Source organism: Schistosoma mansoni, chromosome 1, assembly GCF_000237925.1.
Source record: "Schistosoma mansoni strain Puerto Rico chromosome 1, complete genome".
In the NCBI taxonomy this organism is placed as follows: Eukaryota; Metazoa; Platyhelminthes; class Trematoda; order Strigeidida; family Schistosomatidae; genus Schistosoma; species Schistosoma mansoni.
In genome coordinates, this window is record NC_031495.1 from 23,791,840 (window position 1) to 23,808,551 (window position 16,712).

General features: G+C 30.8%; 1 protein-coding gene across 1 annotated transcript; it reads left to right on the forward strand.

The window, feature by feature from the left end:
* Positions 1-4,202: 4,202 nt before the first annotated feature.
* On the forward strand, positions 4,203-16,305 carry Smp_034080 (putative erythrocyte membrane protein; the record flags this gene model as incomplete). The annotated part of the gene is made up of 3 exons (XM_018793740.1): positions 4,203-4,239; positions 4,907-11,020; positions 11,192-16,305. The coding sequence occupies 3 exons, from the start codon at positions 4,203-4,205 to the stop codon at positions 16,303-16,305; spliced, it is 11,265 nt and encodes a 3,754-aa protein (XP_018648222.1).
* Positions 16,306-16,712: the final 407 nt, after the last annotated feature.

Consider the following 16,712-nt stretch of genomic DNA (forward strand, 5'->3'; position numbering starts at 1 on the left):
CAATTAGATCTTCATCAGGCATTACTCTGCTTATTACTGCTTATTATGAAACATTTAGCTAAACCTTCATTATTCTTATCACAACTACTACATTTGTCATCACATTATCATTGAGTACATTTTACTTTTCATGTCTATTTATGCAATTTATTTCACTGTTATCACTGACTTATAGACTGTCTTGATTTTTTCTAATATTTTCATGTGTTTGAATAAATATTACTGTATATTAGAGTAATGTCTGATGAAGATCTAATTGAAAACAATAGTCTTCGCTTATATCTGTTGTTCTAATGGAATATTTTCAACTGTGAGTATACTGATATGTTTGGAATTGCACTGAACTAGTTAACTAATATGTAATGTACAAAACACTTGCGGAGACAATTGAATGTATTTAATTGCAAATTACAGACTATCTCACTAAATCCTGATAACCATACAGCCAACAGTTAATTTGCGAAATAACAATCAATTGTCTCAATCTTCACTGTTCCTTCTGTAAATATCAGTCCATCTCTAATTTCATTGTTTATGCGTTTTCCTACCAACAGCGCTTCATTTCAGTTCTTTCCTTATCGGTCTTCTGCCAAAATACATTCTATGTCTAACCATCGCCATATACTATTTATATGGATATAAGTAAACCACACTAAAAATGTTCAAACTATTTATAACATTTAAAATAACAATCCGTAATGTAAAGATAGTTTCATGAATTCTAATTATGTCATGTAAGGTATGCACTCCTTTTATTGAACACCCGGATTTTTATGAAAAAGTAAAAGATTTTCTTCATCGGTCTATATATATTTTTCTAGACTGACTTCTTTGGTTAATTTCCAGTTGCATTAAAAACTTGTATTTTATGGAAATATTTCCAAATTATTCAGATATTTTGGTGGTAATATACATTACGAATGACGTGGCATTTGACTGTATTCTTTTTTGTCAAAGAATCTAAACTTCGTTGATAAGTACTCAATAACATAGGACGCCGTTAAAGTTATTCTTCTAAGTTTAAATATCTAATGCAGTGTATCCCGATATCGAGTCACAAAACTTTCTGGCTATTTCGTAAATATAACAAACATATACATCAATCTTAGTTATCCCACCATACTAGATGAGCATTGATCACAAATGCACAAAAAAACCTATACAGCACGTCCAAGATTCCTTGGTGAAATATTGTATAACTAGATAATGTAAAATATTTTCAAATCTTTTAAAAGACATTCAGTCGTCTATTGGTTATAGAATGTGGACTGAAAGTAATCACCACTAGCTGATGATCATAGTTCATCTCCACATGTGAAAGATCAATTTTAATAATTTGATTTTGATTTCTTCTGAAGTACTTCTGGACAACTCTTATTTTGGTGCAAAATGTACAAGTTAGAATGATCCGCCATCACTTATCTAACCATTTATTAAATAATAATTAAAATTTTCAGTAAATATTGTTTTCACTAGTAACGTAAATACAACAGTAAAAAAGTATGCAAACAGTTGGAAACTTTTATGATCCATTAAAGTCATTTTGTGATGAAAATAAAATATGGCATCCCTTTGTCAATTATTAAAGCATTGAAAATCAGTTGATAGATGAAGCAAAGATGGATACCGATCGTTATTTGAAATCTGCAATCAAACTGGTTCTATCAATATTACGCAACCCGTCGTACATAACAGCAAAGGAAGACAGAATAAACAACATATCCCTAATAAGCTAAATAACCTGTGAGCTATATTACATCATACTTATTGACTGCTCTTTCGCTCATTGTCTACGTTAAAACCAGTCAGCTTTTAAAAGCCGCAATATATTCGCTTATACTAATCAGTGTAAACAATTTCAAACTGGAGTTCAAATGAGAAGATGTTGAAATATCGGACAGAGGAAACAAAAATAAGACCAGAGAACTTTTATGAGTTTAGTACTTCGTTTATATACGATTCGGGAGATATATTGGAATCCACTCAATAATAATGAGTTAACAGCTGCAAGGTTAAGGATCAAGTTAGGGCAGAAAATACTCGAAACGTAATGTCCAAGCGGCTATCATAATATTATGGACAACAAACAACTAAACCCAGTCCTAACAGAAAAATCTGTTAATCAAACGCAAAGAAGTTATAATAGCTCACTCCTCTTTAAAGTGTGTGTGATGATGTCATTCAAAAGGACAATGAAAGTTTCATGACTTAATCATCAAGCTCAAAGACCATAACGCCTTCAAAACCATTGTCGAATATTTGCGGTGTTTGTTTGATTTGAATTAATTAATCACTAATTTACCAATTCACACTCTTTTGAATAAATTAATCAAAAATTTTACGTGTTAAACAAAAATATCTAACTTGAAAATATAAATATCACTATAAATTCTGTTATTATTTATATAATTGTATTTTTATATTTCGTGTGTTGAGAAAATGCACACTGTACAGAAACCATTAATATGTGCTGATATCGAAGGTTAAACATCTTTGTATAAAAAGTCCGAATATATATACTTTACATTTTATTTTCGAAATGTCATTTGTTTGCTATCTAGAATTCTGTATTTACAATGGCAAACCAATTTAACAACAAACATTATCTCATTTAACTTTAAAAATGTAGAATAATGTAGTGAATTATTTAGTTTAATTTTTCTGTACTCAATTTATTGATTAGTTATTTTGCTCTATTATTATTTCCGTTTATTTCCGGTGTAAAACTAAATAGAATAAGCTGTTTTTCCAGTCGAACGGTTCTGCTAGCCGTTTTTTGCCTGCACTAGTTATTAACTTTGGAAAGAGATTTTTTAAAAGGCGTTACAAGTAATTAGTTTATACATCAGTTAATACAAAATCAAATATGCCTTTTAAAAAGTGCTAGTAAGTTTATTATGGGCTTTTTCATATGTTTACTGACAAATAAATAAGTAGTTGATCAGTCTATCAGTCAATTACAATTCTTCATGTGAAATTAATTAAGAACGCTTTTTTCTAACTAAATATGAGACTTAACTCTTTCATACAGTAATATTTGTCTATTATTTTTGCAACCAATACCACCGTTTGTATAGAATTACACATAATCCCTGACAAATCCGTCTATTAAGACAAGAATTCACTTTTATTTCAGAGTAAGTTTCTTAAGATTTAGTTTTTAGTTTTCCTTTGTCACAAAAATTCCGTTTTTGGAACTAAAACAAACTTTTTAGACGAACTAACAATCAGGTTTATATATCAATTGTTTTGATACAAATAAAGTAAAGAGTATATGATTGGCACATATATACATACAAAGGTCGAATCTAATACTCTTTATTTACCTCCAGTCTAGACTAAAGTAAATTAATATTTTATTACATAAACGTGTAACTACATGAATATGTATATTATTTTATTTATGATTGTAATTACGTTAAAAAAAGAAAAGTGTTCCATCAAGATATCTTAGGTAATAGACTAATGAAATTTCATGTATTCATTAGTCAACTATAAGGAATGATTATAAAGGTTAGTATTACTAAATTTTTACTATAATTTTTATTTTGATTAAAAATCGAATAATTTTACAATACCTACATAGAATTTAAGTTAAAACATTTAACTTAAAAAATTAAGCTATATACCATTTCATTACTTACCTACTGTTACCCCCAATGGAGCATAGGCCGCCGACCAGCATTCTCCAACCCACTCTGTCCTGGGCCTTCCTTTCTAATTCTATCCAACTGTTGTTCATTCTTCTCATGTTTGTCTCCATTTCTTGGTGTAATGTGTTCTTTGATCTTCCTCTTCTCCTTTGGCCTTCACGATTCCATGTGAAGGCTTGTCTTGTGACGAAATTGGGTGCTTTCCTCAATGTGTGTCCTATCCACTCCCAGCCCTTCTTCTTGATTTCTTCCTCGCTAAAAAAACGCTAGTCAGAAAAAATAGTTCAAACCGTTTATACACCATTTCATACACATTAATAACAACTAGAGAATGGTCTCCAAAGCTTTTTCGAATAGAGACAGTTCTAATGGTGTCATTCTAACATGCCTCATTCGATGGATACACGTTAAACACAAGACTGAATATGTCGTTTACAAAACATCTGTATGTTTTTTGCTAAATAACACTGATGGTTTTTTGTCATTGATTTAGTTTACATTTGATGTGACTATGAAATCAGAACCTATTTATTAATCTTTTTGTCAGTAATGCATTTACTGATAATATTATTGATTGAACTTGTAGGTAAACCTGTTTTATAAATCATTTTCACAGTGATGTCAGATCAACTCTCTGACAAAATATACAGAGCTAGCTTTCTTGGAAGCTAGTGAACAATAATAATGATGAAGTAATCTTGGGTTGTTGGGATCATAGAGCTAAATGGATTAGTTATGAAGCTCTCATTGTTCTTCTGAACAACATCATCAGGACGTTATTTCAAAGGAATCGAGCTATTAGGACTTCCCCACAATTGATTAACAGATTGCTCTTTTAGCCTGAGGTTGATTGTTATCGATAAATGTGTGATCATTGCTTGTATGTTTATTTTAGTTGTTTTATGTCCTGACCTGAACCGAATCTTGCTGTTGTTGATCTTTTATCTTATTGAATGACAGATTTTGTTGGTTTCTGTATGTCTGGTGATTGACGCTTGATCAGATTTCTACGGTTCTAAAACTATTCTGGATTAACTTGCTTTTTCCATGTCCGATATTTTGACGTCTTTCCAGTCGGATTCATGTCCACAGTTGACCACATGCTTCACAAATAATCCATCTAACTCAGAGATTACTGCAACTTTAAATTCCATCGTTTGACACCGTTTACTAACTTTTCCAAAAAACAGTTTTATTTAACATTTCTGAATTTCTCAACATTTACTTTTCATCTCAATTTAAAACACTTTTAGAACATTTTCAAGGAAAAATAATCACTGGGACAGGCTCCTTGGCAAAAATAGAGAAATATGAAAACCTACTTACAAATATAGCAGACAAATCATCAGTTACTGTAGAAGAATGTCCTTATACCAAGAACAGTGACTACAACCAATTAGTCGACAAAGAATTTTCCACAACTGTTCATTTTAAAGCTAATTTATTAAACAAGAACAAACGGACAGAAAGTAATTCATCTAACGGTTACTTAATACCATCAACTGATGATAATGAAGGCTATATAAACAGTAGTGACGATAATTCGAAAATAAAACAATATTCTATACTAAAGAAACACTCGAAATATTCTACTGATGCTAACTCGCACTTATCCACCCTTCAGCAATTAACAACTTTAAGTTGCTTAAATGCTGAAAACATTCAATTAGTTATGCCACGCATAAATGAATTACTCCAAACAGACGTTTTACGATCGAACATCGAGTTATTTGAAAGATTAAAGACCATACATTCGCGTATGCAAGAGGTGGTTTCTTCCAACAACCCAAATCATATGCTACTCCTAAGTATCAATGATCGTCAAACTATTTATGATGGTTTACTAACCATCAGTTTAGTTGAGAAGGAAACATCGCAAACGCCAGTACTACATATCTGGTCGGATTCGAAATTGACTAAAACATTGAACATACTTCAGCATGCACGCGACAATTTATTTTCATCAGTTCATAAATATCATACCGTTATTGACGATAACAATTGTAATAGTAATGCTATTATAATTAACCCTCAGGAATTTGATCAAATCAAAACAACATTATTGGAGATAACTAAAATAATTAAAACAGATGAAAAAACATCATTTTTCCAGGATAAGCAATACCTGTCTGATAGCATTGAAGAAGTTATTAATTCCTTAGAAAAAATAGATCCGAATATTTCAAATAAACAAAATTCTCAAATAAATTCAGAAATTATTCAACATTTAGAGAACATGATTAGTTTAAATCATGGATTAATTATTAATCATGGCATAGAAGCTATAAAACAAAATGATGAAAGCGAATTTCCAAACAATCGATGTGTATTAAAAAGACAAACTGCTATTGATATTGCAACTGCTTTACAGCTTATTGAAGATGAATATGATAATTCTGTTACAGCTTCCATGACTAGTGATAATAAAACTCAAAATATACCCAACATAGACCACTTAAAGTACATTCATAAATCCATTACAAAACAACTATCAACAAGTGAAACAGATTGTTTTGTAGATAAAAATATTGTCTGTCAATCCAGTGACATACGTTTAGTTGAAGAAGCTTTGACAAATCATTTCAATAAAATTAATTATTGCTTAAAAACATCACTGCAAAAAGAGCCAATCAACCTTGTAAACACAGGTTTTAAAATTTCTCAAACAACTCATGGAAACACAGTAACAAGATACCAAAATGCTCTCACTCCAATCAGTGAATATTGTACTTCACAAACGAGTCCATATGAAATAAATTCAATTTCTAATGAATCTAATGTTAAAAATAACTTGGTTTCTAAAAAGCAACAACCAAACAATATTTTAAATCAGATGAATCAAACTATAACTGTTCACTCAAATGAAGAAAATCTGGGGATATTAGTCGGCTTTGATAACATCACAATACCCACTGGAAGTGAGCTTCTAGATCTATCTACTTACATTGATGATACTCAAAGTAAACATGATGAAAATAGCACAATTTCTGATCCTAATTTATCTTGCATCAATGTGTCAGATCACTTTGAGTTGGAAAACGATTTATTTGTTGATTCTTCTATGATAGCACCTATTATCAGTTATTTAAAATCAAAATTACTTGAAAATAGAGTGAATAATTTAAATATAGTTAATGATCGTTATTCTGATTATACAATAAACGATGTCAAACAAGTAAGTAGCTATTTAGTTGAATGTCTGAATGCAAATTCTGAAAAACCTGTCAGGCTCAATAGTACACACATAGATCTTCTAAATAAATTATTCATTGCAGATCAGTCAGCTTACAGTTGCATTTTGAAAAAGCAATTAGACTTATGTTTAAACTTAAAAGAGACAACTAACTCAGATTTTACTTCAGAAGACTTCTCAGTAATAAGTGAAGAGCTATCTTTCCTTATTAGCAATTTAAGAGAGGATGAAGACATAGTAACGAATACATCATTTGTTGAAAACTTGTGTACAGCCGTGACCAAGTATCATTTGCCTATTTTACCAAAAATATATCCATGTTTATCAAATATTATCAACAATCCACATCATATAAAGCCGATTTTAAACAGTTCTTCATTATATAAAGAAAAGTTAGGCGATGAATTAAAACAATTCCTGGAAGCTTTGCAAATTGAATTGCAGTCAGAAAATATGATATATAATGATATTTTAGCTAAACATCTGTTTCACCTTCCAATAGCCATGAATCCTGCATCGAGATTACGAAACGACGTAAGTTTTTCATCGAGACCAATAATGTTTATGCAAACCGTGATATCATTATATATTTTAGATTTGTTTTGTTCCTTGCCTGATGAAATTGATAAATTGATTTATCTGTTGAGTATACGTAGGAACTTTCGGTCATTAGTTGATTTTTGTGAATTACCGTCTATGCACTGTTCATCAGTTTGTACAAAATTGAAATCACTATTCAAGTTATGTACTTTACCGAATGAAAGTGGACTGCATGACATAACTGTTGCCGCTGGTGATACCAATGGTGTTGGTGTAAGTCAGATAATCAGCAACATGTTACCATCAATTCAAGTTACTGTGCAGGCAACTAAAGTTAGTAACTCCTATGAAAACCAAATTGAAAATCTTCTACTTCAAACAAGAAACAAGGTTAACAGTAAAAGACATTACTTTGTAAATGGGGAAATGGATGATATAACATGCGGGATTCTTATAACTTTGACTACCATATTCACAAAAGGTTTTAGAAGCCTGAATCCATATGAAATTGCCATAACAATGGGAAAATTTACCGAGTTTTATCATTCTCTTATCAATTCCAAATGTGTAAAAATGTCAGAGGATGTCTCCACATCAGTATTATTTTTAATTTCAAGTGAATTACACAATGAATCACTTTCTAAAAGTCAGTATCGAATTGATCAGAAAAATCTGGAAGATTTGAATCGTTCTATTTATGAAGCTGCATCTGATTGCCTTTCTGAATTGTCAGAGTACAAAAAGATGAGATTTATTAATTCACTTATCCTTCTTGGTATCTTACTTTCACAAAGACGTTTACATTACAATTTAACAAACTTTGCGTCGGCAGAAGCAAATATACTAATCAGTATACTCTTGCTTTTCCTATCGAACTTTCATATTAACCTTCAAAATACATTGATGAATGTCACTAAAAAGCTGGCGAAAGCAATTCACAACATAAACCCATCACTTTTATTGTGCAAACCTAATTACATTTCATTAGGTTTTTCATCACATTTTACACCAGTACTTGATGCATGGTTAGCCAATCAAAAATTAAAGGTTGATGGTGTAAAATCACTCGTTCCTTATATATCATCTACCAACCAATTAAATCATCATTTAGAAATCTGTAATATAACATCATCTGAAGTAACGGCTGAAAAACCTTTTGAATACAACCATACGAAAAAAGAACTATTAACTGAGACTGTCGTTGATTATAACTTGTATTTACATGTCTTAACGTTAGAGGAAATTTTAAGCCAATCAACAACAAATTTATCCTGTACATTGAAAGTGAAACCACAAAACTGCAAATTTCTTATAAGTTGTTTATCTGGCATTATTTCTTCTCCTATGTTAATACCTTCTGATATAGTGAAACTAACACTACAAATCATACAAGAAATTCATTCTAAGAAAATTCGTAATGGTTATGAGATTAATGAAGGAACTTCAAAGAAGCTTATTACCTACTATAAAGGCTTAGCAAATACATTAAAAGAAAAATATATCAAATCTGAAAGCTGGAAAATCGCAAATTCAAGTCTATACCAAACAGATGAGAACGATGAAGCACTAGATTCCACACAAGATACTATAAATTCCAATGTAATTTTTAATGTAGTTGAAAATAAAATGAAACCAACAACGTGGGTTGCTATGACATACAGAAATAAAAGTTTACATGGAGTTCTAAATAAATTTGTACCTCCAGAGATGTGCCTTCTTAACGAGAAAGATGATTTTGAAATTTCTCGTAACTCCACATTTATTAATGACTTCAGCGATCAAATAGTTTTATTTACACATATAAATAGATTGAAAGCAATTCTTGAAAGCACAGATCAAAGTGAAATTTGTCCATTGAATGCGGAAAATACAGAAAGTTTATTCTGTATGTTAGAAACTATTAAAAATCAAAAAGATTTCATAGAGATACTAAAAAATGATCAGGACTTTCTAAGTGTATTCAAATTAAATGTTATTCAAAACTGTGTAAATTCTACTCCATTTGTTATTAATTCAAAAACGAAAATCAAAATGCAAAATATTCTTGAAAAAGTATGTTATGCTCAGTTTAATAAAATTGAAAACTTAATATCAGATCATCTCAGGGCTTTATGTTTGCCGAATGCTGTACAGTTTAGTGATCAATCTCTAAATAATTTAATTCTTGGTCAAGTGGCTATTCTGGCCTATTCAAAACAACTAAATATATCGACTGGTCATATTGGTTCGCTGCGTGATTATTGTCTTTCTTTTCAATACTCTAGAAATGTGAATGAGTTATGCGAACAAATTTTACCTTTCGCGAACTTTTTATCAAATATTATCAATATTTCTGATATTACTAGTCTAGAAAACCATAATAAGAATATTCTATATTCAAAGCTGGAAGAATATCAAGAATTTTATAATCGAATTAGAACAAGTAAAGATATCGTTAATTCGACATTAGCATACGAAATTTTGTTCAAAACTATTGAACTTGAACATTTATCACGATTATATTCATTGGAAATCCAGTGTATTCCAGAATCTTTAAAATGTTCATTGATTAATATGTTAATTTTAGGTGAACATTTTTTCCCACTTGCTCTACAAGTGGAAGAACAGATTCATGTAGATTGTTTTGCAGGTCAGCTTGACGGTATAAAAAGTGAATTAATAAATACAGACAAAGTAGTCAGGCCTACTACACTGATTACGGTTGCTGAACATCCCGTTATGTCGGAAAAAGTAGGGACGTCTGAAGGTACATTATTAGTTTCTAGCGTGAGCAGCCAACATCCATTTTTGAATACTACTGTTTCATTAGTTTCCAAAGCAAACATATTAGAAACTACTGGAAACCACCGTGATCCTCAATTTTATGAAAGACCATTAAGTACTGAACTAAACATTACTGAAAATGAGGAAGAATGGGAGATTCTAACTATCAAGAAGGTTACTGATATAAATGACAGTTCATTTAAATCGCAAACTTCAGATAACATTGAAAATTCTAAGTCTGAAATTTCTAAAAACATAAAAACAGCCACTTTAATTCATGAGATTTACTCAGATGAACAAGTGATGAGTCAAGTGACCTTCAATGAAATCCAAAAACCCAATGATATTGACGTCAAACTAAGACAGAATAATTTTCTAGAGAAAACGATCAATACATCTGAAATACTAAGTCAAGACAACACAATTAAAAAGAAAATATTACAAAATTTTGAATTTTATACCTCAGAAACAGATGGTGAAACACAAGATACTTTAGATGGTGTTAGCAAAAACTCTGACTACTTGATATCTGTTATCACAAGTCAACAGAGTGAAGACATAGACGAACAGGTGACAGTTCACGAGCTTTATTCAAAATCGATAGTAAAAGAACAAGATATCGACATCAAAACAGCCTCAATACTTATTTCTACGATACGATCGTATTTGAAACTGAAACCGTTAACTACAATTCAAATGATCTCATTATTTTCACTATTGGAAAATATTAATTCACAATCAGAAACATTGGAAAGTGTAGAAGACGTCTTATCATTTCCAATAATTAAACTGTCTTCCAGTGATCTAAAACCGTTAGCCATAATTTCCACTAGTATTAAATCTCAAATCTCACAAGAAACTATGACATCATGTACGGATCTGTTAAATTATAAAATTATTTACAATATTACTTCCTACCGTACTTCAATTTGGAAAACAGAATCTGCAATAGCCTATAGTGCCTTACGAGGTCTCCTTTCCTCAACCACCTCTTTCTCCATATCTCCCTCCCATGATCTATATTCTTCTTTTATAAATACAGTTGACTATTCAAACTATGATGAAAAAGAGCTACTTAAATTAGAACAACGTCTATTACACTATTATTTTTCATTAGAGGAACAACAATCATTTATGCTGACTGATGCTGAAATCAAGTCATGTAAAATTCTTCTCCAAAAATATGAACCTAAAATACAATCACTAATTCTACAAGAAATTAAAAAAGCATTGCACTTAGTTAATCAATCAAATGAATATAACTCTGAACAAGTAGAAGCATCATTTTTTAAGAATGTCTACTACTTAATTTTGATATGTTTACCAAATTTAGCTATAGATAATGCTGAGTTCCTACGAATGCTGATTAACTTATCAGTAATATATCATCTTATTTATACTTCGAAAAATTATACATACTGTTTGAAAACCATTTTTAATTCTTATGATGTTTTACACTTTTTTGAGAAACAAACTTGCTTGAAAGATTTCTTTGAGGTAAAGTCTTCCTGTCTTGCATCATCATCTAAACACTATATGATTCTTTTCGCGAAAATCTTGGAGCGTTTTGTGAACTCTAGGATATTAAATCAAAGCTTATCTTCTATAGATATTTTCCTACTAGTAAGTCTGCTACAAATAATCCAACCAAACATAACAAATGATGCAGAAATATCATTCCACTTAAAACACTTAATTACTAGATTGCTATATATTTTTATTACAAATCAAAATATTTTCATGGATAAACTCAGTAAACGTTTACTAGATGATTTATGTGAACGACTAAAATCAACTTCAATAACTTTGCAAGTATGTATATCTACCGAAGGTTCTAGATCCTTAGACATGATTAAAAACGATATTGAGTGTAGTCAGTCAGAACATTATCAGTCAGTTCTTAGATCTCTTGAAACAGTTCTATTTAATCCAATAGAATTATTAGCTGAACCACTAAGAGCTAAGCAAATAGCTTATATAATCAAAAATTTAAATCACTTCGGTTATTGGTTATTGGAACAACCATTTATTGCTCAATCTATTGGACAAAGCCTAAATGCTCTTTGTGACACTAATTTACGTATAAATACACTATCTACTAATGTAGCGATTATTTTTCAATGTATACAAGTAATGGTAAACCACTTCAACAAAAATGTCATTGAACCATCAGTATCTCAGGTGATGAATAAAGAAGATGCTGCAGCTCTTAGCACATCGATTTCATGGTTTTTGAGTGGAAATTTAGATTTCTTAAGTGATATTGTCGATAATTCTTTAGAAGAAAATGTTTTTATAAACTCACCTGAATCTTGGACTAATTTAATGCTGTTACAATTGTGGTACACTTCCATAGCTTGCGCTCATCCACTCTGTCATATTTCACAACAAGCTCATTCAATATTTGCTTCAGAACTAATAAAATTAACAAGGCTTGAAGTTAATCGCTTAATTGGATTTTGGAAACCTCGTTTAGATTTATACTCACAAAAACAAAGAACAATTAGCATTCAGAAGCTTTCAGTCAGCACAGAGTGTGACTTAACTGCTGAAATGACTAATCAAGAGTTAAGCAACGCGATTCAGTTATCATTGTTAAGTGGACAATTGAATGGACCTCGAAGTGCTTGGATATGTGTAAACGTTTTGGATGAGTTACAAAATGAATGTGAACATGAGTTAATTAGTATCTCGAATTCAGAAAAGGAATCATTACGTTACGCTTTATGTTCAAACACCGTAGTCAATTCTTGTGAACTAATTCCAAATACCGATATCGTTGCATCATTAGTTTACCTGAACTCTTTTTTGTCTAAAATATCTTCACTAACATCTTCAGAACATCCTGAATTATTTCTAATTCAACCAATTGAAGCAGCTCCCTTTGCCTCCAGTATACAAAATATCTTAAAATTTACGCATCTGGATATACATAGACCACATTCTTTTCATCCTCTCATGGAAACTGAATATCACCTGTGGATTGCATCTGCGAATCTGAGAACTTCATGGATTTCAAATTTTGAATGTTGTTTAATAGATGATGTAAAACAGAAGGCGTTACAAATAATATTTCAAAAAATTCGAATTGAATTAATTAATCTACTGAATGAATTCGATGAAGAAAATTTTATAAAACCAAACTTAACACAAATACCGATTCAACCAATTAACCGAAAAAATCTTTCTCAATTACTAAGGGTTTCTTTATTATTAAACCGGTATCCTGTAAAACATACAATAACTATGTTAAATCATTTCCATTATCTTCATGACATATCATGTTCAGTACTACCAGTACAAACAGTCTCTTATTTTAGATACTTTGTCAGTTGTATGTTAACAAATCATTATCATCATTCACAGCATAGTTACAATGAAAATTCAGTAGATATAACGACTTTAATAAATTCATTTACTATTGACAGATTGGATAGTAGTTTAATAAACTGTTTTTTCCACGAAGATATTTTTGATCTAAATCTACCCCAAGATTCTATGCCAATCATACAAACATCATTAGTATATTGCAATACTTGTGAGGAATTGATAAACTTCTTGAATATATTGCCAAGACATTGTCGTCAACACTTAAATGCATATCTGTACCAATTGTTTTGCACAAATCTTCGCAAATATACAAATCGTTTGTTGAAAATTATAATGAATGGGGAAGAATATGCAGGGCCTGATATTAACACTAATAAACTGATTCCATTATGGCTTCATTTCTTGAAACATCTAATACCAAAAGATATTGAAAATCAAAATAAGCACAGTGAACTATTATCCGTCACAACCATGTCAGTAGATGTAAGACCCCTGTCTTATATTTATGTACAAAACGAAAGATTGAAGCAACTGCTTGTTGTTAACCTAAATGATTTGAGCTCATCTGAACTAATACAGTTGATCATCGATTCAGATCAGTTTCATCATAATTTGATTTATTCAAAAATGTTCCATGAAGATTTGGAATTTATACCACATTTAAAATATTATCTGTGTAATAGTTTAATCGGTAAATTATGCAACTATACACATTTGTTCATTGAAGACGACTTCCCTCGAACAATTTTAAACATATCTTATGAAGAAATCGCTATGAAGTTAAAAGATAATATAAGTAAAATCCTCAATAATTTATCATTAGATAATGATAATTCAAAAATATGTTCACTAAAAAGTAATTCAATGGAATCAACCAATGAAATAGATGAAAATAAATCTGATATAATTTCAGATAATTTGACTAACTTTTCTAGTTGTGAAGATTTATTGTATCCAATGGAAGATGTAAGACCTGAAATAAATCGTCTTAATCATTTATTAGCTATAAACAGTTTACAACCAAATGAAATGTCTGCAATTCTATCATCCATAGTTATTTTACGTGACGCATCAATGCATTTACCATCAAATTTAAGTGAATATGCACGATTTTCATTGAAAGAAGAAGATGCTTTAAACAAGTTACAAATGTTAATCGACCAAAAGACAATTGTTAAACTTGATAAACAATTAAGACATACTTTATTATTACTGAGCCAACGTTTGGGTCTTCTAGCATTACAGGCAAATAAAGATTTATTACGTACTGGTTTAGAAATATGGTTAAATGCTTCATTGGATAGTAAGCTGATATTTACTAAGCAACAAGCTCAACAAATCTACTATGCGTTATACTTAGCACAGCAAATAAACAATCAAGAATATAAATCACAAACAGATTTTTGCAATACATATGATTTAGTTGAACAAGTTATTTTACAGTTAAAGCCACTTGTTAATTCTAAATTTGGTGCTGAAATCAAAGGTCCACATAGCTTATGCCCAGTCGTAACTCTATTCATAGAGAATGCACAACAGTTATTAGAACAACTAACATATTCCTGCAAAGTTTCAACTAATGGAATTTCTAATCATTCATTTAATAAGCAGAAGACTACAGCTGAAAACTTATGGAAACTAATTAGTTGTCAATCACCAGAAGTTATAGAAAATGAGCTGAGTAATTCCATTCATACTCAATTAATAAATAGTTCTGAAGATAAAACAGATACTGAAAAATTATCTAAACAAATCAGTAATAAACCTCGTAAAACACTAAAAAGACTTCCTGAAATTGATGAATGTAATGTAATTAAAATCAGACAATCTTATGATCGTAGTCCAAGTCATCGCGAAAATGACCATTTTCAGCTGAACAGTCACCTTTCTTGTGACAGTCCACTATCATTACTTGCTTTATATAATGAGGAAAAAAGACGTTTGTTGAGTTGGGAAGAAATGACTGAAACACGTCTGCGTAAAGCATGTGAAAGAGTAGAAAATTTACTGAGAGCAATCCCTGAACATACTTATTTAAAGAACAATTCTGGTCACACAGTTAAACAACTTAGAGAAGAGGTAGTACTGTTGAAAAGTCAATTACATACTATGATAAAACAGGAGTTATTGAAAAAAGATAATCTTATTTATTCGAGTGATGAAAGTTCAGTGTTAAGTAAAAAGGAACAGGGGAACTACATATTCGACAGTTCACTATATACTCGAGAAAATCAATCCGGTTACCAAGGAAAATTCAGTTTCGACTATATTCAATTGTCAGAACGTGATACTCATAGACCAAATACATCAATAAGTGGTAGACTATCATCTAGTACATGTTCACTGAAGACTTTTCTATCTTTAAACCAACGTATCAATCAAAGTTATTTGGTTTCATGTAAACCTGTAACGCCAGATCATGTTTTCTCTTCACCATCAAATGTCGATAAAAGGATTTTACAGAATTCATTTGACCGATTAAATGAACTAATTGAAATTCGTCGAGCTATTGTCGCTGGATCCAGAGAAGAATTACGTAGATTAGGAATACATTCTAGTCTATCAGTACCTTATTACAAGCCATTTGCACTAATTCGTCCACGTGATAACAAATCACTTGGTTTGCTTGGCAGTGACAGCCATGAAGAATGGTTAACAAGTAATCAGCGAAGTATTGATAGGAGACGTAATTATACTACCCATCTTTGTAGATCCAAGGATGAGTATTCAAGAAGTAACCAAGCCATAGAGGATTTGGAAAATAAATTAAGACAACTTGAAGAACAAATACTACCTCACAAATTTAATGGTTCGGTTGTACAGTAGGTAAGTAATTAGTTTTACTAGTATGTTTATTAGTTGATCTATTACTTACCAAAACAAACATTTATCTTACTTTTTGCTTTGCATCACGCTACATTTTATTGCTAAAAGTGCGTTTTATTTAAACTTCCGAATATATATAGAATACGAATTTTAATCATCAGGAACTCTGTACACTATCGCTGCAGTAAATTTATGTTACTGCATATTTATACTAATACATAACTGTTAACTAATAAGTATATTTCATTGAAATCGTGGACCGACCACTGAAATATCACCATCGAAAACCCAAAAGCACAGGATGGGACTCCTCATCAATGCACATCCATGATTCTGCACTCAGGACTCAAACCCAGAACCTTCGGTCCCATGTGCAAACGTTTAACATCTAGACCCTTGAGCCAACA